This window comes from Camelus dromedarius, chromosome 2, assembly GCF_036321535.1.
Source record: "Camelus dromedarius isolate mCamDro1 chromosome 2, mCamDro1.pat, whole genome shotgun sequence".
NCBI classification, from domain to species: Eukaryota; Metazoa; Chordata; class Mammalia; order Artiodactyla; family Camelidae; genus Camelus; species Camelus dromedarius.
Genome location: NC_087437.1, coordinates 120,082,550 through 120,106,408, shown reverse-complemented (window position 1 = coordinate 120,106,408; position 23,859 = coordinate 120,082,550). Strand labels below are relative to the sequence as shown.

At 59.3% G+C, this 23,859-nt stretch overlaps 1 protein-coding gene across 2 annotated transcripts; it reads left to right on the top strand.

Moving 5' to 3' along the window:
- Nucleotides 1-227: 227 nt before the first annotated feature.
- On the top strand, nt 228-23,035 carry CBS (cystathionine beta-synthase). 2 transcript variants are annotated; one of them, XM_031460307.2, is made up of 18 exons: nt 228-360; nt 2,352-2,437; nt 3,679-3,895; nt 7,056-7,162; nt 9,299-9,433; nt 10,864-10,943; nt 11,064-11,198; nt 11,709-11,778; nt 12,972-13,063; nt 13,831-13,956; nt 14,567-14,651; nt 14,935-15,040; nt 16,425-16,502; nt 16,609-16,743; nt 17,420-17,528; nt 20,319-20,403; nt 20,805-20,846; nt 22,219-23,035. In XM_031460307.2, the coding sequence occupies exons 3-18, from the start codon at nt 3,687-3,689 to the stop codon at nt 22,380-22,382; spliced, it is 1,758 nt and encodes a 585-aa protein (XP_031316167.2). In that variant the 5' UTR covers nt 228-360; nt 2,352-2,437; nt 3,679-3,686; the 3' UTR covers nt 22,383-23,035. The 2 variants fall into 2 exon arrangements, with proteins under 2 accessions (XP_031316167.2, XP_031316181.2); XM_031460321.2 differs by lacking the exon at nt 20,805-20,846 and having other exon boundaries at nt 242-360.
- Nucleotides 23,036-23,859: the final 824 nt, after the last annotated feature.

Below are 23,859 nucleotides of genomic sequence, written 5' to 3'. Positions count from 1 at the left end.
AGGAGAGAAGGGAACAGGGACCACAGGACGGTGGTTGCGTCAAAAGAGAGTGGGGGATGGGGTTGGGGTCCTGACCCGAGGTGCAGCAGTTGGGGAGGGATGGGGGCAGGGAGCTAGGGGCGGGGCGGAGCGGGGGCGGGGACGAGCGAGGCGGCGGCCCTGCGCTTTGCAACTCGGGATTGGCTGGATGCCGACTCCCGCCCCCGCCCCTCAGCCAATCGCCTTCCTTCCACTGCGGCAGCCGGGTCCCGGCGGAGCCCGCCAGCCCCCCGGTCGCGTCTCCGAGTCGCAGCTTTCCGGGACAACGCTCACCACTCCCGGATGCGCCCAGCCCACCACTCTTCCCTGGTCTCGGTCCAGGTGAGCACTTGCCGGGGCGAGACCCGTCCCACCGCTAGGAGGAAGGATCGGGTTGGGGTCCAGGCAGGGGGTCCCGGCCGCCCCACCCCTCGGCTGGAGTTGCATCATCCGCACCTGCCCGCCGCAGAGCTGGCCGGGCCCCGCGCGCCCCGCGTCCCGGACCCTACCCCTACAGCGAGTCCAGACGGTCCTTAAGCCAGGCGTTCCTAGCCCACGTGTCCCAGGGCCCCCACTCCAACTCCCACAGATGCGGAGGGGACGGCAGGAGGCGCGAGTCCGGGAGCGTCGAGTTGGGACTCGGGGAGGAATTTGGGGGAGATACAGTGTAATGGTGCCATCATCGATTTTGGATGGGAAATGACTGTTTCACAAATTGCTCTTTTCCGCCAGTTGTATGGGATGGGGGTGGGGTAAAATACTGACGTAGTTGCATGGGCGGCACGGGAGGTGGGTGCCCTCGGGGGTAGGGGGCGCGGGGTCCGCGGGGCCCTGCCCCTGGCACAAACTAAGGGGGTGGGGGAGGGTGCCCTGCGACCGCCACTTCGAACCCTAGGCAAGACGGATGGCTAAGCTGGAGAATGGAGGAGGGGGAGGGGGAGGGGCGGGAGTGCAAAAGTTAGCCTCCCAAGGATTACCTGGGGGTGTTTTTCCCAAACTGTATCCCCAAATGCCACCCCCACCCCACCAAAGGCCGGGTTACCGAGCAGCCTCCAGATCCACAGTAGTCTCGATTTCCCACCTGAAAACTCTTACTTTGAAGGAGTTTACTACCGTCCGCACCCTTGGCCCTAACTGGCCCCCTTGGGGCAGCCTGCATGCGCGCAGGGTGCCCGGGGTCGGGGTGCTAGGTGTCGTGACCCTAGGAGGGTCTTGGCATTTTAAGGCGGCAGCCAGCAGGGCGGCGCCAGGTGAGCCCTCCTCCCCAGGACGTACGTGCGTCGGCGCGCCGGGCGCTGTGCCCGCGGGGCTATGAGCCGGGCTGGGCGCGACGCAGTCCGCGGGTTTGAACCTGGGTCACCAAGCGAGCATCCCGCCGCGTGCCTGTGGATCCCACGGAGACTCGAACGGTTTCATCAGTGTTCCCAGCAACCCCTTACCTTTCGGGAGGTTGCTCCAGGCAAGGCGAGGCAAGTCGCCACATAGGGGACGAAGGGCTGCCTGTGTCTGCGGGGCCGGACTGCGTGGTATTCGGGCCAGTCCTGCGGCCCAGCAGGCACCCACCTAGCCAGGGCGCCGCCGGCCTGTTGGCCTCTGGTGGGGAGAAAGGTCTACGACCGGGGCGCTTCTACAAGAAGGAAGAATCACCTCCCCGCGGGCTACCGCGGAGCACAGCCAAGGCCTGGTGGCTTTGAAAGGGATGTGATTGCCAAGCCTTGGGGGTTTCCTCCTTCCTTGAGGGCGACCTGCTGGCGCTGGTCTGCACCTGGCCCTGCTCTGGGAGAAACGGAACCAGCTGGGATTGCCTCTGCCCTTGCTGGGGGCGGCGGTGCCCCGGCCGGTGCCTGCCCTCGAAGAGAAGGCGGGCGGGTCCCAGAACCTCCGCGTTCACCTCCAAGTGAGGAAGGAGCCCTTTGCACCTTCAGCCCAGCTCCGCCTGGCCCACCCGACCTTTTCACAGTAAAACTGCCTTCTGAAGCACCTTGAGGGGCAGACGCGCAAGGCTGGGGTCCCTCCAGCTTCCCGGAGGGGCAGTGGGGGCTGCACTCAGAGACCACCCCCCGCCCCAGCCACATCCCCCACGTTGAGTTCCTTGCAGGGAACTTCCAAACTCGCGCAGCTGGGGTCTTTGGGGGAGGGGTGTGGCAGCTTCAGATTTACAGAAAAATAGAGCGCACAGCACAAGGCTCCCACAGACCGCCCCCACGCTCGCCCAGTTCCAGGAAATGCTAACGTCTTGCATTAGTGTGGTGCCTTTGTTACAGTTCATGAACATTATTGTTAAACGGTGTCCATACTTACTCAGATTTCCCCTAATACCCTTTGTGTTCCAGGATTCCATCCAGGAGACCGCGTTACGTTTAGCTTTCACGGCCTCTTGCAGAGCTGGTGCTGTGCTGAATTTTCAGCCTTCAGCCTGGTGAGTGATGGCTTTGTGCCCAGCTGTGGACTCATCTTCCGTTCAGTGTGGAAAATCACAGGAGGCAGGAAAGGGCTTCTGAAGATGAGAGAGCACCTTGTCACCCAGAAGGAGCCCCGCCGCCTCTTCTTTGAGGGCGCCCATTCCTTTTTCTTTTTTCCATTTTTTTGTCATCTATTTTAAGGTTCCATGAAATTTTGAAAATTTGATAAAATACACCGAATATACTATTTATTTTAACCATTCGTAAGTGTACAATTCAGTAGCATTATATACATTCACAGTGTTGTGCAACCATCACCGTTACCTGTACCCAAAACTTTTCATCATTTCTAACAAACTTTCTGCCCATTAAACAGTGCCCCACCCCCACCCCCGCACCTGGGACCCTCCTAACCCCTTAGTGTCTCTGCTTTGCCTGTTCTGGGTCCCTCGCATGGGTGGAGTCCTACAGCCCTTGTCCTTCTGTGTCTGGCTGATTTGACTAAGAATGTTTCATTCCTTTTTTTTTTTTTCAGGGTAAAAATACATTTATTATATCCAGTTTCCTCTTGTTATTTCCATCATATAAATGCAGTCTTTTTATTTTTTTGGAGGGGACACCCAGATATGAACCAAGTGTAATCTTTTTAAAACAACTCTATTGAGATATCTTTGATATATAAAAATTATATATATACTTAAGGTGTACAACTTGGTGTTTTGATTTACATACACGTTGTGAAAGGACACCACCATCAAGCTATCAAGCTGCTTTTTTTGGGTGGGGGGTGGCGCATGCACTCACATGTTGAGAAGATTTTAAAACTTTATTCCTTTTTTATGGCCAAATACTATTCATTGTACAGCTAAACCACGTTTTGTTTATCCATTCATCTGTGGATGGACACTGGTTTGTTTCCACCTTTTGGCTACCGTGAACAGTGCTGTTGTGAATGTGGTGTGCAGATATCTGTTTCCTTTTTTTTTTTTTTTTTTGGATAAATGCCTAGGAGTGGAATTGCTGGGCCACAGGGTAGTTGTATGTTTAACCTTTTGAGAACCCCTGAGCCGTGGTCCACAGCAGCCGGTGCCTGCGTGCGGTGCCTTTTCCTGCTGAGCTACATGAATGAACAGAGCCTCACACTGGGGAGGGAGGCTGGTGAGCAGGGCTCCCAGGATCTACTGCATAAAGCAGGCTCTTCTGCAGGTTTTTGGAAACGACCCCAAACGGACCACATTCTTCCCCTTACCTTTGACAGATCCCACCATGCCTTCTGAGACACCCCAAGTGGAAGAGAGGGCTGCAGGGTGCCCCCACCTCTCAGGGGCACACTTGGGGAAAGGGAGCCTTGAAAAGGGGCCTCCGGGGGACAAGGAAGCCAAAGAGCACGTGTGGATCCGTCCTGATGCCCCGAGCAGGTGCTGCTGGCAGCTGGGCAAGCCTGTCAGCGACTCTCCACATCACCACGCTGCCCTGTAAGTCCCTATTTATGATCATAAGATGGTCTGTCCATTCCCTTGGGGGGAAGAGTTTGGTACCTGGAAGCCAGATAGCCCTGTGGACCTAGGGGGGCCCCCCCACTCTCCAGCCTTTGCAGGCACTTGGGATGGATGGTGGGTGGGGGTGGGAGGCTCAGGGAGGGCAAGTCTTGCTTGCGTTGTAGCCCAGCACCCAGGTCAGTGCGCCCAAAAGCAGACACTCAGTAAACAAAGGGATGCACCCGGGTCGTGCCCAGAGCGACCGCTTTCGGTGAGGCTTCTAACCCACACCCGTCTGGCTGCACGCTCCTGTTTGAGGTGAGAATGCTTATTTTTCAGTAATTAGGATCGTGCCTGCCTTTCCTGCTTAACTTCCGGTCATGAAATATTTTTCCATCGTGGGGTCTCTGTGGTTGGACCGAGACTGTGGGATGAAGAAGCCACGGTTTATAAGCCTTGTGTTGGGCATTCAGGGTCTGCAGCCATCTCGCCGTGAATACCTGCGGTGCAGAACACAGTTCATTTAGTCCGTGCATTTTTTTTTTTTCAATTGAAGTAGAGTCAGTTACAGTGTGTCTGTCTCTGGTGTGCGGCACAGTGGCCCAGTCATGCACACACATACATACGTTCGTTTTCATATTCTTTTTCATTAGAGGCTGTTATAAGACATTGAATATAGTTCCCTGTGCTATACAGAAGCTTGTTTTATTTTAATCTATTTTTATATATAATGGCTAACATTTGCAAATCTCAAACTCGCAAATGTATCCCTTCCCACCCCCTTTCCCCGGGTGGCCATAAGATTGGTTCCTATGTCTGTGAGTCTGTTTCTGTTTTGCAGATGAGTTCATAGTGTCCTTTTTCTTTTTTTTTTTTTTTTTTGGATTCCACATATGAGTGACATCATGTGATCTTTTTCTTTCTCTTTCTTAGTCTGTGCATCTTTCTTGTGCACAAACAGCTGCTGTATTTGGGCCCTTTCCAGGTGCAGGAGATTAACAAGTGGGAAAGAAAAAAATAGGCAAAAATCCCTAACCCTTCATGAAATGCAAGTCAAGATTACTAAATCTCAGGATAACCTCTGCTTCCTTAGTGTGACCTCCTGGGAGTAGAGCAAATGAGTCAGAGAATACACCTTTTAGGTGTCTGATTCTTGTTCTGTGTGCACTGCTATATCAACATTTATGATTATTGACTTAGATTCAGAACTGGGCGTGGGGAGGTGGGTGCGCTCCTCCGTGGGGCCAATGGACAGAAATAAAATGTACAAACCCAGAAGCTCCCAGATTAAATGCACCTTGATGCTGGGAGTTTAGGAGGCCAGCTTGGCCGCCAGCCATACAGGTTGAGCCCTTGCTGCCAAAACAAACCAGAGCTGGAGGTGAAAGGCCTGGGTGAGGCCCGGGTGGCTGCTGTGGGTCAGGGTGTGCAGGGAAGGGATTCCCAATGGTTCGGGGGGCTTCTAGCTCAGGCCTGGGGGGGCAGGACGCCCTCCTATCTAGGCTGTGACACAGCGTCACACCTGCATTTCACGTATAAGCCTGACCCTCCTAAAATGCCCTGGTGGGTTGCTCTCCTGCCCTGAAGCTGCTTGTCCCCATCCAGGCCCACGGCTATGGGTAGCTGGGCTCAGGCCCGACGCGCTGGGGCTCACCTGCTAGGAAGACTCTAGGCCAGATCCCAGGAGGAGACGGCCTAGGGGGTCCTGGCAGAGATAGCACAGTGGGGATGAGGCCTGGCGGCCTGGGGAGGCCTCAGAGCCGGTACCTGGACAGGCAGAAAGTGCCAGCCATGTGGATATCTGGGGAAGGGGGCTCCAGATGGTCCCAAGGTGGGATGGGCTCAGAAAGAGGAACAAGGTGGGAGCAGCAGAGTGGGGATAGGGGCCGTGCAGGGGAGGGGGAGGCAGGGCCCCCTCCCCGGGAAGGATTTCAGGTTGATTCTAAGACGCTGTGGGGTTCCCCTCCTAGAAACCTCTTGGGCCATCACAGTGAAAACATTTGGGATAAATTGTTAAATTCTTTCTCCTGACGCTTGCCCTGATGTCCCCAGGCAAGCTTCTCAGGGGACTTTCTGCCCGGCCCCCCAGGCCTGGTGCTGAGTTGGGAACCCTGTCTCCGTCCGCCCCCACCCCCACCCCGCCCGGCCTCACCCTCCTCTGGCCCCTACAGCCCCTGCTGGGGCAGGATGACTCAGCCTCCCTCCATCCCAGGTGTGCACTCTCCTGCCTTGGCTGTAACTAGTTAATGAGTCAACCCCAGGGTCGCCTCTAGGGCTTGGTCTCCCTCCAAGGCCGGGGTCCAGAGCCCTTTGCCCTGGTCCAGGCTCTCCCCTCACCCCAACGTCCACACCTCCCTTTGCCAAGTCTGCCTCCAACATGGCTCTGATGTTAGCTCCTTGCCAACTGGCCCGTGTTGCTGCCTGTTTGGGTCCCGAGGTGGAGGGTGGTATTCCTGGGGAGCTGAGTCAGTACCTTGGGAGGTGGGGGCGATGGGTTCCTGCAGGGTGACCGGGGTCACCTGGGTTTGAGAACCGTGGGACAGCGCATGGGGAATCCAGGCTGTAGGAAGCACTGCATTTCTTGGAGTGCAAGTCAGCTTGGCTTGTTCTGGGGTGATTTTGGTGGCACATCCTTGGCACAGACGGGCAGAGGGTGGGTTTTGCATCGGTCAGTCCCTGAGGGTGATGGTGGAGGAAACATCTTCTGGGGCCACTCAGAGGATGCGGGTGTAACAGTCTGCTCACAGCTGAGCAGCAGCTGGGCTGTCCCACACCCTCCTGTCACCGGTCGCCAGCTTCTCAGCTGGAAGGACTGCTGGTGAGAGGCCAGTCACTAGAATGTGGAAGGAGACAGTGACCCATGAAAAGGGTATCCCGGAGCCTGGAGGCCCACCGCGGTGTGTTCTCAGACCCGGGGAGCAACATTGGTCCAGCTGTTAACTCAGTACCTTCGTTTATGCAGGTTTTGGGCGTGCTTGCCCGTGCATGAGCGTGTGACCTTTTACCAAGTGTAGATGTGTGTAATCACCACCCAGATCCCTTGTAAAAACCAGTTCTTGGATTTATTTTTTGATTTATTTTAAAGAATATGCTGGACTCCAAGACTGGTACCGTTTTGGTTTATTTTTCTGGGTAATCATGGGCTACTCTATTTTAGGGCAAAATCCCCCCAAATCTTGCCAGATATCCTGAAGAAGATTGGGGACACCCCGATGGTGAGGATCAACAAGATTGGGAGGAACTTTGGCCTGAAGTGTGAGCTTTGTGAGTACCCTGCCCTGCGTGGCTTGTGGGCCCCTCTGACCCTCAGTTGTGCATTAATGTGACCGAGATGACCTCAGGTGGAGTCAGGATGCACACACAACTGGTCAGCTAGGGGGTGACCCGGCCCATTCAAGAGTTGGTGTCAGGGAGGAGGTGGCCTGTGAGCTGAGGCCCGGACGTGGAGTGGGGGGCGTGCTCGGGCAGGTGTCAGGGCAGAACCAAGCTGGAAACTGCAGGAGAGGAGGCTGGGATCCCCGCAGCAGAGTGAGGCCGTTGCGTCCTGGACTTTGGTGAGGAGGAGGAGACGTGCTGTGGGTGGGCTGACATCTCAGCTGTCAGCTGGGCAGGAGGTGGCTGTCTCGCAGCTTCAACAGACTGTTCATCTCTCGTGTATCAGACAAAGAGGGGGAATCTGGAGGCTGGGGCTGGCCCTGTACTGGGCACACAAGCGGGTCACCCTCAAGTCTTGCCCAAGTCCTGTGGGGAAGGGGCTTCTGTGCAGGAAGCTGTTTCCAGGAACATAGGAGGGTGGAGTGTACCTCCCAGTCACTGTTCTCCAGGGCATGTAGCCCAGGTAGACGCCAGCCTTGTCCCAGAGGAAGCGGCAGGAGTGGAGGCCCTGGAGGGGGACCAGGCCCGGTGCTGCTGGGGCCGAGAGCTGGAGAGGAGAGAGCACGGGGGTCCTAGGGGGTCGGCCCCACCGAGGGGAGGGACCGAGGCCATGTGGCCGATGCACCCCAGAGGCATCATCGCCGGAGCCTCCCCCACCCCCGGTGGAGGATCCTCTAATCAGCAGCAAGCACTGCCCACCCCCCGGCTCTGCTCGGGGGGGGCTCAGGCTGCACGGGCGCGGCCCCGCGAGAGCTGCTGACTGCTCTGTGCTCTTCCGTCAGGGGACAGAGACCATCAGCGAGCTCCCAGCGGGTGTGGACCTGCTGTGGCTCAACTTGGCAGGAGCCCCTGAAGTTGGCTTTACTGCGCCAGCTTTACAGATGGAAAAACCAAGGCTCAGTTTGGTTACGTGGCTCGTCCGCGGCTGATCAGCTTGAGTCCCTGTGTCCGTGCCGGCCTTCCCGTGGCCTCCGTAGGATTTGGGGAGGAGGGTTAATTTTTTTTTAATTGAAGTATAGTCGGTTACAATTTGTCCGTTTCTGGTGTACAGCATCATGTCCCAGTCATACACATATATTCATTTTCTAAATTGCTTATTTAATTAAATTCATTAATTTTATAAAACGGAGGTGCTGGGGATTGGACGCAGGACCTCATGCATGCTAAGCACGCGCTCTGCCGCTGAGCTGTACTTGCCGCCACGGAATTTTCTAACTCAAGTGCTGTGTGACCTGCAGGAGTCCTGGGGCGCAGGCCTCCTTAGCGGTCAGACATTCGAGAGCCCCCCCGCCACACACACACACACACACTGTCCCGGCAGGAGGATAAAGTCTGTCTGCAGTTGTGGGATTTCAGAAACCAGGACAGACCAGGAGGGAGCTTGTTTTGTAGGTGTTGTAGGCCGGCCTGCATCCTTCCAGTCACGTTTGGTGCAGTATCTCCCCCTTTTACAAACTCTGCGTATCTGTAAGAGATGAGAGGGAGGAAGGAAGGAAAGAAGGCCAGAGCGAAGGCTTAGGCACAGGAAAGGACATGGAATCTGCTGGGTGGGGAGATAGCGGGGATCCCCACATCTCTGGCGAGGGGCTTCTCCTGGGCAGGACAGTGAGAGGCAGGTGTGGAGGGTTTGCGGGTCCTGGCCGGTGTGAGGGGGTGGGAGCCGTGGCTTCAGGTCATCAGGTCGTCTGGCCGGGCTGTCTGCCGCCCCCTGCTTGTCCAGCAAACCATTTTGAGACTGCTGCCCCCCAGGGGTGTGGCTCTGCTCCAGCCACCCCTTTAGAGAGTCCTTGGGGTGCCTCTGTCTCGTTCACTTGGAGTTGCCACGTGGTCCCCGGCAGGTGGGATGGGCAGGTGGGAGATGCTCCCATGGTTGAGCACCCTCATCCGGTGCAGGTGTGGGAGGTGGTGATGGGGACGTGATGATTTTTAGGACCAGCAAGGACCAAACCTGTCCCTCCATCCTGGGGCATGTCAGGTGACAGGGCGGGGTCTCTTCCTCTCTCATGATGGGTCTCTGGCTCCCAGTGGCCAAGTGTGAGTTCTTCAACGCGGGCGGGAGTGTGAAGGACCGCATCAGCCTGCGGATGATCGAAGACGCCGAGCGCGAGGGGACGCTGAAGCCCGGGGACACGATCATCGAGCCGACCTCGGGGAACACAGGTGGGTGCTGCAGCAGGCCAGAGCCCCCGGCCCAGGGGCCCCACGGCCGCTGCGCTGCCGTGTCCGGCCCCGCCCTCCCCTGCACGCTTTGCTCAGCACCTGATGCCCATGTGCAGGTGGGCGTCCCCGCCCAGCTGTCTCCGACGTCTTGCTGTCCGGGCTGCGTTGTGACGTCGGAGTCTGTTACAGGAGCAACTACCCCTGGGAGTAAAAATCTGTCTTAGTTTCCTGTGGCTGCGGTCATAAGTCTCACAGCCTGGGCAGCTTAATCAACAGGCATTTATTGTCTCACAGTCTAGAGGCTGGACGTCCAAGATCACGGCGTTGGCATGGTTGGTTCCTCCTGGGGCCTCCCTCCCGGGTGTGCAGACGGCCGTCTCCTCCTGTGTCCTCACATGCACCCCTCTGTGTGCGTCTGGGTCCTGATCTCTTCTTATGAGGACACCAGACATGGGATCAAGGCCCACCCATATGACCCCGCTTAACCTTCATCACCTTTTCAAAGACCCATCTCTAATTACAGTCACATTCTGAGGTGCTGCAGGGTGGGGCTTCAACACATGAATTTTGGAGGGACAATTCAGCCCATAACACTCCACCTTCTGGCCTCCAGAATTCATGTCCTTCTTGAATGCAGAATACATTCACCCCATCTGTACAGCCTCCTGGGGTCTTCAGCCATTCCAGTATCTACGCTAAGTCCCAAGTCTCATTTAAGTATCATCTAAATATCACCTAAATCAGATGTGGACAAGACCCAAGGCACGATTCCTCCTGAAGCAAATTCCTCTCAGCTGTGAACCTTGAAACCAGACCAGTTATGTGTTTCCAGAGCACAGCAGAGGGCCAGGCACAGGACAGACATCCCTCATCCAAACCTGGAGAGGGGTCATGGGTCCCAAGCAAGTTTGAAGCCGAGCAGGGCAAACTCTGGGATATCTGGAGGCTCCAGAATCTTCCTCTTTGGCTCAGTGCTCTGTCTTCAGACCCACGGGGGTGGCCGTGCCCCCTCAGCCCTGGACAGTGGCCTTGACCCATTTGGAACAGAGGAGGAGGAGTCCAGCCCTGGCCTGTGCTCTGGGCCCGCGATGGGAGTGGCAGCACCAACCTCTAACCATCTTCGGGGTCCCCTTCCTTGGACGAGCCCCGTGTCACAGCGAGCTCCACGCATTTGCTGCCATTGCCCCTGTTCCCTCCCAGGCACCCAGTGAGAGCTGAGGAATCGGGGTTCAGTGCTGCACCCCGCTTTTCTCTGGGCACACTCGCTTTTCTGTCTCTGCCCCCACATGCCCTTCTCCCTCATGTGAGGGCGGAAGGGGGTGATGCTGGGCACTGGGAATCCTGCAGCACCCACTCCCCTGGGCATTCCCGGGGGTGGCCAGGTCTGGGGGGGTGCTGTGGGCCCCCCTCACCCCATGTGCTGCCCCCAGGGATCGGGCTGGCTCTGGCTGCCGCTGTGAAGGGCTACCGCTGCATCATCGTGATGCCAGAGAAGATGAGCACGGAGAAGGTGGGGCCTGGGGTGCTGGGGGCGGAGAGCTGGGGAGGTGTGGGGCAGGGCGTCTCCCGGGCCCCCGTCCCCGCGCTGCAGGCCTGGCAGTGCAATGAAGGCCGCAGCGTGCCTCTGCAGGTGGATGTCCTGCGCGCCCTGGGGGCTGAGATCGTGAGAACTCCCACCCAAGCCAGATTCGACTCCCCCGAGTCACATGTAGGGGTTGCCTGGAGGCTGAAGAATGAGATCCCCAATTCCCACATCCTGGACCAGGTGAGGCGCCAGGGCCCGGGGGCGAGTAGGTGCCCAGCGGTTGGGACCTCAGTGGGGCCCTCCCGGGGGGGCTCTGTAGGGGCTTGGGGGTGGTGTTGCACGCGTGCTGCAGAGGTGACTGAGGTGCTGGCACGGGGTCGCTGGCTGCTCCCGGCCCGTTCAGGTCCCCCAGCCAGCGGGGTCGGCCAGGCTGTTGCCTCTGCTGTCCGCTCCGCCCACTGGGCTGGAAGGCCCTTTGCAGAGGGCCTGGGACGCTCTCTACAGGCATCAGACATGAAAAGCTTCTTGCTGGAAGCTCTCTGCCACTTGTTCCACTTCTGGGTTAATTCAGAAATCGCGTCTTCTGGAGAGTTGGTCTTAGTGCTTGGCATCTGTTGAGGTGCCTGTGTCCTTCTCTGAGCTGCTGGGATCCTCTCCAGCTTGCGCTGAGCTGTTTGCCTGGCGCCCTGTGGCTGCTGCCAGTTCTGTGCATCGACCTGAACATGGCTCCTCTGCTGTCTTTTCTCACAGTACCGCAACGCCAGCAACCCCCTTGCCCACTATGACATCACGGCCGAGGAGATCCTGCAGCAGTGTGACGGTGTGTACTTCTAGCCTAACCCTGCTGTCCATCTTGACTGGGAGTGTAGAAGTTACTTACCCTCTCCTTGGTAAACTCCTACTCATCCTTCAAAACCCAGCTCAAATGTCCCCTCTCTATAAAATGTTTTCTAGAGCATTTCCCTAGAGCAGTTTCCGGCCTCTATGGTGTTCTCTTGGACTTTGCCCTTGCCTCTCCTATAATATCAAACATACCGTCTTTGTTTACCTAGCCATCTTTCCTCCAAACCTATAGGAGCTCCTGAGCACAGGGAACAAGTGTGTCCCAGGCTGGTACGGGGCTCACAGCAGGGGTGTCACATTGCTGATTGGCACTTGGCATCAAGCCCCAACTTGGCACTGAATTCAACATTCAGGTTTTCTCATCTCCAGGTCTGGGGTGGTGACGTCCTACTCTGTATGGACAGGAGGCATCTTGGAACCTCTCCACACATTTGGTGCCAAGGCCGGTTGGGGTTGTGATGTTTCCTGATGGGCCATCTCCCTAAGAGATTTTCAGGACGAGTTCCAGGGGGTTGGCACCCGCCTTGGCTTCCTGTTGGAGCCTGATGTTGGCTTAAATGCACCTCGTTCCGTGCCCGGGAGCCAGGCAGCAGAGTCCGGGCATTTGCTCACCCAGGTTTTATGTGTGAGAATCTTCTCATTTGGCAAAACCAGCCTTTCTGCCTCATCACAGGGGCCCGTGCTGACTTGTCTGCAGGTGCCCGAGCTGGCCCCTGGGCCCCCTGAGAGCCCAGACGATGTCTGAGCCGAGCTGAGTGATTTATGCCAGTTCATTTCATAATTCAGCCCACTTACTCACGTCGAACAAAACCAGAGAGCTCAGGAAAGTGTGAGGGGCCGCTCCCGGGCTCAGCCCTCAGCCCGGTGCCCTGCCCCCCACAGGACGCCACCTTACCTACGACTCACAGATTCAGGACAGACAGGGATTTCAGTGGCGTCTGTCCTTTAGCAAAGACTTCAGTGAGGACTCCGGGTCCCTGTCACTGTCAACGCCTCTTAAAGATAAAGGACTGTGATCAGAGGTTTTAAATTTGAGAACAGTTTCTTTAGAGCTTTTTGACAACCCGTCTTCCGTGTGCTTGAGTATGTTTTTGCACATTATTGAGAGTGGTGGGCTGGCCGTTACGGCCGGCCGAGAACGTTCTCCCTGACGCAGCATCTCCCCCTCAGGGAAGCTGGACATGCTGGTGGCTTCCGCGGGCACGGGCGGCACCATCACGGGCATCGCCAGGAAGCTGAAGGAGAAGTGCCCGGGGTGCCAGGTGAGCGGCCCGGGGCTGCGAGGGTGCCGCCCTGTCCGGGAGAGGTGGGCCTGGACGTGAGTGCGTTTCCCATCCGAGGCCTGCGCTGCCGTTGGAGGCTTCATCGTTAAGCTCTCTGGCGTTGGGTAGAGCGGAAGGTTCTCGTCCCTGCCATTTCTGTGTAGACAGCCTTGTGTCTCACACGGTGGGCGCGCCTGCACCTGCCTGGAGATAAATGGCCCAGCAGCCCACGACGGGCCCCCAGATGAGCCAGGGTTGGGGGGGAGTCAATTTGGGTGGCCTCGAAGGATCATTCCAGAAGCCATAAGCACTCAGGTCCATGTCCTGCGGCTGCCCTGCCAGGGGCTCTGAGAGCCAGGGACGGGCACCTGGATTTGGAATTGAGTGGGCCTGGGGAGGGGCTCAGGGAGACGCCCCACTGGTGGCTCTTCCCTGCAGCCGGTCTCTGTGCCGTCTGGGAAGGGCAGTCCCAGCACCGCCCCTTGCCCCCAGACTGCTGTCCCAGGGGTCATCTCTCGAGGCTGTCCTGGGGCACCCTGCACGTGGGGGGCTTCCCAGGAGGCCACCTCCCCAGCCTCGAGCCACCCACCCCGAGTGCCCGGAGCTGGGGTTTGCCTCATCACCTCCCAGTGCCAGGCCTGGGTTTCTGGGCTTCCAGTCTTGCCCCTGAGACCTGGGAACAGCAGGGGGCCCTCACCCCAAGCATAGCCGCACGCGGCCAGGTGAGACTTTCCCAGATGTGAGCCCTGACGCCACCCGCTCTTCAGATCATTGGGGTGGACCCCGAAGGCTCCATCCTTGCAGAGCCCGAGGAGCTGAACCGGACGGAGCAGACGGTCTACGAGGTGGAGGGGATCGGCTATGACTTTGTCCCCACAGTGCTGGACCGGACGGTAGGCGGGGGCAATGACAGGCCCAGCCTGAGGTCGCACCCTTGCACCCGCTGACCACGAGCAGAGAAGCGAGCCCTGGTGCACAGTCCCGGGGGCCAAGACTTGGTACACGCAGTCCTGTGGCCATGATGAGCGCGTGCAGTGGCCCCACGGAGCAGATACGGAGGCCGCTGTAGGGGGGGAGGGGTGGCACGTCCAGCCTGCACACAGATCAGGCCCCTGCAGAGGGAGGGAGCAGGCAGCTGAGGCAGGCAAGCAGGCCAACATGGGCGGTGGGACCGCAGGAAAGGCTCTCTGTGAGGATGCTAGAGGACGCTTGGCCCGAGAGACCAGGAGCGTGGCCATGCAACAGGGCTGGCACGCAGTTTTAGTAGCCCCAGGCGCACAATGTGCTCGACGGAGGCGGGGGAAGCCTTGGGTCTGCAGAGCGAGTCCCAGATCCCAGACGAGGGGCCAGGCCACACCCCTGGAGGGTCGCGGCCACTTGGGCTGAGGCCGGCAGGGAGGGTGCAGACCAGATGGTGGGCTCCCTGCCCGCCCTACCCAGAACCACCCAAGTGCCAAGCTCCCGGCGCCGCCTGGCTGACCACCTGCCCTCGGCCGCCCGCAGGTGGTGGACAAGTGGTTCAAGAGCAATGACCAGGACGCCTTCGCCTTCGCCCGCATGCTGATCGCGCAGGAGGGGCTGCTGTGCGGTGAGCGGGGCGCCGGGCTGCGGGCGGCTGGCTGCTTGCCCTCCGCCAGCCTCCAGGCCAGCGTGTGAGGATGCCCTCCCTCGTTCTGAGGCTGCCCCACCCGCCTGCCCCCCATCTGCTCCAAGGCTTTGGGGTTCCGGGTGAGGGTTTGGTTCTGAAACCCTGAGCAGGCGTGAGGCTCCGTGGTATCGAGGAGAACGTACACGTTCTCCTAGCTCCTCCCCTTGCACACATAGCTGCACACTGCGCCCCGGCAGGTCTGACCCCCAGGCCCTCTCGGCAGGTGGCAGTGCCGGCAGTGCCATGTCCGTGGCCGTGAAGGCCGCCCGGGAGCTGCAGGAGGGCCAGCGCTGCGTGGTGATCCTGCCCGACTCCGTGCGGAACTACATGTGAGGCGCGCTCCCCCTCTGTTGCCCCTCCCCCTCCGCTTCCTCCAGCACTTGAGCTGTCACTGTCACTGCCCCCGGGGGTCTGCGCTGACAGCTGACGGCAGGAAGGAGGCAGGCTGGGGGTCCCGGGAGTTCACGTTTTCTCAGCCTGTTCGTCCCCGGCTCGGGGCTCCCAGATGCCTCTGAAGTCAGTGCCCGCACCGACAGGCCGGACAGACCTCCCCAAGGGGCCACCCCTCTGGCCCCCTTGCTTCTCTGAGCTCTCTGGGCCTAACCTCCAGCCAAGGGAGGAGGAGGGGGAGGAAGACGGGCCGCCCTCAGAACAGGTCCCCGCCCCTTGCCCACCACCCACTGGCTCACCCACCCTCTGGCCTTGACCGAGGAGACCCTGGCTGGGGTCAGCAGCCTGGGGACATGCTGTGCAATGTCTGAGCCACGGCCCCCGAGGCTCCTTCGATCTGATGGTGCTGCTTCTGCACACCCGCACAAGCCCTCTCCCCACGTGGCAGCTCACAGCCTCCGCTTTGAATTCCCGTCCTCTGGGCTGACGGCCTGCCGGAGGTCACCAGCCGAAAGTGCCAAGGGTGTTGTGTGGGAGGGAGGGGGCAGGGGCCTAAAGACCGCCCTCACAGACCCTTGGATCCTCCAGCTTCCTCCCTGGCTCGGGAGCGGCAGCTTATACACCTTGGGTGAGCTCAGATGTCCCAGGCTGGGTCTCCAGTTGGGGGCGAGTCACCTCAGGGTCCCCTGCTGAGCTGCCCTGAGCTGCACCGCCTGCCTCCCCGACTCGGTGCATGAAAACAGACGGTCATCTCTCCATGTGCCTGGCTGGCCTGCCGTGTACACACACGTGTGTGTGATGGGAGTGTGGGTGAATGAATGTGTGCGCACACGTGTCTTCTGCACCTGCGTCTGGTCCTGGGGTCTGTGGGTCATCTCTGACCCACACTTGGTTGGCCCTCGCCTGCCTTTTTAGGGCAGGTCCCTGGCAGCCCCCAAGGCATGGTCTGGCGCCCTCTGACCCCAGGTGGGACTCAGCTAGAGCAGACGTGAGGATGGCCAGGGAAGTGGCCGCCCGGGGAGCCCTGAGCAGGGGTACGGGATGTCACAGTACCCGGGACAGAACCTCTTCCCGTTCTCTGAGCTCGTGCGGCCCTGGTGGGCCAGGCGCCCCCGTCGGCCACAGCTCCCTAGGGGCTCTCTCTGGAGTCCAGCTCTCAGGCCGCTTGGTGGAGCTTCCAGCCAGCCCCGTGGAGTCTCTGCTGGACCCTTGGGGTCTGGGCAGAAATGCTGCACTTTCTCTCTCTGAGAACCGTGTCCCCTCGGTGTGGGCAGAGGCAGTGGTGAGACCCTGTGCCAGGCCTGGTGTCTTCTGCGGCTGCAGGTCCAAGTTCCTGAGTGACAAGTGGATGTTGCAGAAGGGCTTCATGAAGGAGGAGGACCTTACAGTGAAGAAGCCATGGTGAGGGCGCCTCTTTGCAGAGACCACTCCTGGCAGCCACCCACGTGGTTGGGGCTTGAGTTCCCGGGACCCGGCTCACAGCCCCCACCGTGCCCTCTCCCCTCAGGTGGTGGCACCTCAGAGTTCAGGAGCTGAGCCTGTCGGCTCCGCTGACAGTGCTGCCCACGGTCACCTGTGAGCACACCATCGAGATCCTCCGGGAGAAGGGCTTCGACCAGGCGCCCGTGGTGGACGAATCGGGGTCAGTCTCCGCCGCCACCCAGAGCTCGGCCCTCTGGGCTCTGCCGGGAGCCTGCGGCCTGTGCCCCTCCCTCCTGTGTCTGCAGCGCGGGCCGGGCAGCCTGGTGCACCCAAAGCTGGCTGGCTGACCTTGGCCACTGTATATACAGATGCTCAGAGCATTGGACCGCTGGTCCCTGAGGACTGGCCAGGGTGGGGGCTGCTCATGTTAATCCTCTGGGCCTTAACGCCTTGGTCCCACCCCACTGCACCCAGTGTGTGCACAGGAGCCGGGTATAGCAACCTGGCCTTGCTCTGAGGACGTGCCTAACAGTGGAAGGCCATGGCAGACATGCCCTGGTGACAGTGACCAACCATCCAGTTTCTCCCAGAACTGTCCAGTTCCAGCCCTGAAAGTCCTGTGTCCTGGGACACTGGCCAGTTGTTCACCTTTGACACCAGTCAGAATGGAGACACCCAAAGGGCGTGGGTTCCTGTCTCCCTGCACTGGACAGTCGGTGTCAAGGCAGGGCACCTGGTCGCTGCTGTGCTTCTGCCACACGGAGACCCTGGGCGGGCGGTGGTTGAATTCTAAGAAGAGTTCCACGCTCGACCCCGAGGGCGGCTGTGCAGAATTCTGCTGTCTCACAGGCGGAGGGGCACCCGTGCTGACCCCTGCCCCGTCCCCTCTTCCCCAGGGCCGTCCTGGGGATGGTGACTCTGGGGAACATGCTGTCGTCCCTGCTCGCGGGGAAGGTGCGGCCGTCGGACCAAGTTCGCAAAGTCGTCTCCAGGCAGTTCAAGCAGGTGCGAGCCCCACTCGCCCGGGCAGCTGGCGCTGAGACCAGCTCCGTCCTGGAAGGCAGGGCTTGGCCCTCAGCTCTTCCCTGGCATCTGTTGGGCCAGTGCTGGCTGGACCCCATCAGACCCATATATCTGAGAATTTGCCCCAGCTTTGCAAACCGAGAGGCCCAGGTTGGGGAGGGGCCCACGTGGGTGAGGGCTCGCCAAGTCCATACCCGGCCAATGCCAGGGTCACTCGCAAGCCCAGAGACCCTCAGTCCAGCCGAGCCAGGTGTCTGCCGGCCTGACCCTGCTCCCTGGCGCCGCGCCCTGATCCTGTCCTGCGCACGCTTCCATTTAAGAGTACTGGGCACACCCGATGATTCCACAAGAGCTGGGAGGCCCTGCTGTGCGGGGCCACTCGGACCCTGTGGTCCTCCTGAGGTGGTGGCCACCCTGTGGTGGGCCTGTGTCCCCGAGGGCAGGTGGAGTCGGGGCAGCCCCAGTCCCCAGCCTCGTGGCCCCCGACACCTGACACTTGGCAGTGCCTTCCTCGACTGACCCCCAAGTGAAGGGGGTGGAGAGCTGGTGGCTGTTTTACACTCGAAGGGCAAGGGGGTTGAGCCCAGGTCTTGGAATGGATTGGGTTTCCTTCTTCCCCACCATACACGGAGCTGAGATGCTGCCAGGATCTGGTATTTCTCGCCATTTCCACCCCACTGCCACCACCTCTAGGGTGGTCCCTGCAGGTCCCTCATCCGGGCTCTCACTCCCCGCAGCTGGAGAGACTGCAGGAGGCATAGGTGGGGTCCTGTCCGTCCCTGTCAACCCCAGCCCCCCTGGAGAGTGTCCTGATGCTGCGACCCCCAGCTCTCTCCCCTCCTCCAGTCCACCTGTCCCGGTTCTCAAAGGGGCAGTTCTGTCCTGCCGCCTTTACCCCAGTTGTCTCCACCTGGCACCCCCCACCACACCCCAGCTGTAGGTCTCAGCTCAAAGCCCCCCTCCTCTTGGCCTCCCTGACCCCAGGGCCCAGCACCTAGCACGTTGGGAGTGTTTCTCGGAGCATTCATTGCCCTCCCCCCACAGTGTAAGCTCCAAGAAGCTGTCCTGGCCCCAGTGGTCACTGAGTGGGAAGCACGGTGCCCAGTGTCACCTGCTCATCCAGCCCCTGCGGCCCCTCCCAGAAAACCCATGGTAGTGAGGGTTGTGGGGGTGAGGACCCTCTGGATCCATAAAGGACTGTCTAGGTCCGGGATCATAAACAGAGGACCTGGTGCCATGGTGACACTAAGGGACACCTGGGGCTGGGGTGTAACTCCAGGCATGTGGGATACAGGACTCCTCCTGGAAGTCCCCTTGCAGGAGCCCGGCACCCTGACCGGGTCGGGAGGAGCCCTGCGGTGGAGTCCCAGGCTGCCTGAGCCTTTCCAGTTTCCATCGCTTTGAAAAAGCTGAGTGGCAAGCTGTCAAGTTCACTCCGCTTTCTCTGTACCCCCACCTTCCTGCTCGCCCCCTTCCCTGGGGGTTGTTTAAAGCCACAAAGATCTTGGTAAAAGGAACTGTGGCCTCAAGTGAGTTCCAAGTGCAGGGAGGTCACCTTCCATCGCCCCAGGCCTGACTCCCTGGGGACCACCAGGCGCCCGGTCCTCTCACACGTGGAAGGTCAGGAAAGGGCGTAACCAGCTCCCCCCGGCCAGGGGGCTAAACTGATGAAGAGCGTCCTCAGAAGTGATTGCAGAGACCAAGATCAGGGCCATTTAAGCCTCTTGCCCAGAGCAAACATCTTCCTCCCGGGCATCTGGCTGCTGCGACTTCCGGGTTCCAAGGCAGCTGGGCTGAGACAGGGACCCTGGGGTTGCCCCCTCCCTGCATTTCCGGGGTCTGGGGCGTGAGCTGGGCCAGGCGCTGGCGGTGTGTGGGGAGGAAGGGGGTGGCTCCACGTGGACCCACATACACCTGTGGACCGAGTGGGGTGGTGGGTCTGGAGGTGGGGGTCAGCCTCGCCCCTCCTGCGCAGTGGCTGGTCTCTCCGACCCCACCCCCTGACCTTCCCTCCCCAGACTTGCTCTGTCTTGTGCCCCCCAAAGCCCCTCTCCCATCTTGGGAACTCGCTTCCCGTGAATGCCGGGTGAGTCCAGTTCTATTTTCCTTCGAAAGATGGACCTTCGATGTCCTTTTTAAAACCCTTGCCAGTTCTCACTCTGTCTGCTGAGCAGATGGTGCGGAGGGAGCCCCCACGCTCCCGCCCTCACAGCCCTGTGCCGTCGCCTCTTGCACCGATCCAGAATTTGTTACGACGGTGACGGATATCACGTCGTTAGTGACCGACGTCCCCAGCTGACACAAGGGCTCAGTCTTCGGGTTCTGCAGCTGTGTGGGCCGTGACACGCATGCGGTGACGTGTCTCGTCAGAGCATCGCACCGTGTGGCCCCACATCCTGGCTCCCTCCTGTTTCTCCCTCCATCCTTGACCCACTGCAACCACCGATCTTAGGAGTTTTGCCTTTTCCAGAATGTCACGGGTGGGGTCACACATGGGGAGCTGCCCCAGTTGGCTCTTGTGATTAGCAGTATGCACGGAGCCTTCCAGCTCATCCAAGTGTCCTTTTACACACGTCACATCTCCTTCAGTGTCTAAATCAACAAGAGGTCCAAGAGAACCTTCTGGAGGGAGGCAGCCTCTCCTGTTGCTTGGTGCTCCGTTCCTCGGAGGGCCTGGCAGACGGGGACCGCAGGGACAGCAGGCCTCAGGCTCTGGCTGGGCTGGGCCGGGCTGGGCTGGCTGGTGAGTGCTGACCGTGGCTTCTCTTCCAGATCTTCCTGACGGACCCGCTGGGCAAGCTCTCACACATCCTGGAGACTGACCACTTCGTCCTGGTGGTCCACGAGCAGATCCAGTGTAAGTGGGGCTCTCTGGGGGCCGGGGTGCTGGGAGCCGGAGTGCCGGCCACTGAGCGCCCAGCTTCCGTGTGCACGTTCCTGCCATGAGCTCACAGGGAGCCTGGGGAGTCTGAGGTGCTGACCGTCAGCCACCCCCAGCCTTGGGTGCAGATCCCAGAAGGGTCCACCTGGGTGCCCGCCCCCAACAAGCTCGTGGGGCTGATAACCTGCTCCCAGGGCCCTTCCCGGGCCTCCTCACTGTGTCTCCAGAGACCGGGGGTGTCCTGGTTCTGGGCGAGGACAAGGGCTGTAGAAATCACAAGAATCGGGAGGGCCTTGGGGCCTGACCACTCTGCTGCCAAGGCTGGTCCTGGGGCCCAGGTGCCCCATCTAACCCCTCTCCCGTCCTTGGCTCCACAGCACGGGACCTGGCCTTGTCAGGAGTGGTGGGGGGGCCAGCAGGTACGTACCCCCGCTCGGCTGTGCTCAGCATCGCAGCCCCTGACTGCAAAGGAGGGCGTCCAGGCCCCAGGTCCCGAGCCGGGCTGGGAGCTCCCTCCCCTTAATGTCACGTCAACTCATGTCTGAACATCCACACACCCCGACCTGGGTTCCAGAGTCAGGTCTATAAGTGAGTTTTCCTTGGACACAGCCATGCCTGAAAACAGGTCCACGGCTGCTTCTGTGCTGTGTGGGCAGAGCTGAGTGGTCATTACAGAGCACACAGCCCTTTACAGAAAGTTTGCCAACCCTGCTCTGGATGGTGTCCCCTGGGGGGCCTGGAGGCCCCTCAGATCGCCCCCTCCTGGGGGGCGCACAGCTTCTCCAAAGTTCCCCTTTGCCCAAAAGTTCCTGAGGTGCTCCAAGCAGGCCAGTGGGATGCCAGGCCCCTCTGTGCCTCCCCCACCCCCACCCTGTGCGACCTTTGCCCCAAAGGCATGGGGGACAGACAGGGATGTGGGGCTGGTGAATGGGATGAGACCTGGGTGTCTCCCACCCGTGCTCAGCTCTGCCGGCCCTCTTTGTGCTCCATGACACTGTCTCAGTCCAGGTTCCCCCGGGAAACAGAACCAACAGGATGTGTGGAGAGAGATTTGCTTAACTGGCTGATAGGCTGGGAAGTCCCAAGATCTGTACATGACTGGGCGGGCTCGAGCCCAGGCAGGAGTCAGCGTTCCCTCCCGAGCCCGAAGGCAGGACTGGTCCCCTCTTACTCTTGGAGGCTCTGCCTTTTTGTTCTATTCCGGCCTTCGACGGATTGGACGGCCCCCCGCCCCCCGCACTGAGGAGGGCATCTGTGTTACTAGGTCCCTCCAACCAGGCACTGACACCATCTGGAGACACCCAGGATGGTGTCTGACCGCTCTCAGGGCACTCGGGGTCCAGTCAAGTTGAAGTGGAAAATTAACCATCTCAACCACCCTCTCTGCTCTTGGAGGCTGGCGGGGGGAGACCAGGGGCATTCATTCTAAGTCTGAGGGAAAGGCGTGGGTTTGCAGACGGAACTGTGGGCAGAGACGCCAGCTGCTGGTGGTGGGGGTGAGCAGTGCTGGGACTCGAGCCTGGGGCACCGAGGGAGACCACGCACCGCTCAGGCAGCCCCAGGGGGCACAGCTCAGAGGAGTCAGCACTCTGCTCTCTGCGGCTCAGCCCACTTGGCTGGTGTCGGGGGAGACGGTCCTTGTCACTGGGCTGCCTTGGGTGCCGCCCTGGGACACCTGGGCTCAGGGCAGCAGGCGGGGTTGGTCCCCGACGGCGCCTGGGGGTGGGCGCGGCTGCCTCAGACCTGCCCGGGCGGAGGCCCCCCTAAACCTGCGGCCTTGTCCCTCCTCAGACCACAGCCACCGGGAGGCCAGTAAGAGGCAGACAGTGTTCGGGGTTGTCAGCGCCATTGACCTGCTGAACTTCGTGGCCACCCGCGAGCGGAACCAGAAGACAAAGCCAGGAAGCACCTCAGAGCCCAGAGGCATGGGGGCCGGGGCCCAGCCCGCCCCGTGACTGCTAACCGCCTGCCGCCGGGCACGGCTCTGTCGCGACCGGTAGCAGAAAGCAGGTGTAGGACGCTTAGCGCGGAGCCCGGGGCCGGCAGAAAGGTTAGGCTTCCCCTGCCAACGCCTGGCTGCCTGAAAGAATCTATTTATGGTTTTTTCCATCAGATGTGTTTTTCTTTAACTTTCTCCTAAAAATGTTCCCACAAGCAAGTCTATTCAAAGAGAGCTCAGCCGGGCAGGTGGGCGGTGGACCCACAGCAGGACCAGGGCGGGGGAGGAAAGGCAGAGGAAAGAGCCTTTTCCAGGAGCCCAGGACGGGAGCCGCAGAAAGGGGCTGAGGAAGGCTGGGTCGGCTCAGCGGCCCTTCTCAGCGCTGTCCCCTCGGGGCTGGGTCGGGTGGAGTGGCTTGAGTGTTTGGAGGTTTTTAAATTGAGATGACATTCACATAACCTAAAATAATCAATTTAAAATGTATACTTTGGTAGCATTTATGACACTCCCAGTTATTGCACAGCTCTGTCGGGTTCCAAAACATCCCCCGCAGTAAGCAGTCACTCCCCTCCCCTCCTCGCCCCCGGCCGCCGCTCGTCTGCCCCTGTCTGTCCCCACGGGCTTACCTGCCTTGGATAGTTCATATAAAAGGAATCGTACAATCTGTGACCTTTTGTGTCTGGCGTATTTCCCTTAGCACGGTATTTCTGAGGTGCACTCCTGCTGCAGCAGGAACCAGTGCTTCCTTGTTGTGGCTGAATAATACTCCGTTGCTTGGACGGACCCCGTTGTGCTCACCAGCCACCAGCTGATGGACATCTGGGTTGCTTCCACTCTCGGGCTGCTGTGACCAGTACTGCTATGAACGTTTGTGCACAAGTATTTGTCTGAACACCTGTTTTCAGTGCTTTTGGTTATATACCCCAGGCTGGAACTGCTGAGCCACGTGATAATTCTGTTTAATGTTTTTGAGGAACCACAGCAACTGTTCCACAGCTGCACCATGTTTCATCCCCACTAGCAGTGCACGAAGGTTCTGGTTGCTCCAAGTCCTTGCCAACACTTTTATTTTCTGGTTTTTGTTCTTTATAGCCATGCTAGTGGGTGGAAAGCAGTGTCTCACTGTGGTTCTGAGCTGCATGTCCCTGCTGATGAATGATGTTGAACATCTTTTCATGTGCTTTTTTGGCCACTTGTGTATCTTCTTTGGAGAAATGCCTGTTCAAGTCCTTTGCCCATTTTTAAGTTGGGTTGCTTGTCTTTTGTTGTTCGGCTGCAGAAGACCTTTAAATATTCTGGACACCAGACCTTTATCAGGTACGTAATTTGGAAATATTCTCTCCCATTCCTTGGGGTGTCTTTTCCCTTTCTTGACACTGACCTTTGGTGCACAAGTGTTTTGTTTGTGATGAAGTCCAGTTTATCTGTTTTTCCTTTTGTTTTGCTTTTGGCACGTATCTAAGAACCCATTGCCAAAGCTAAGCCATGTTCTC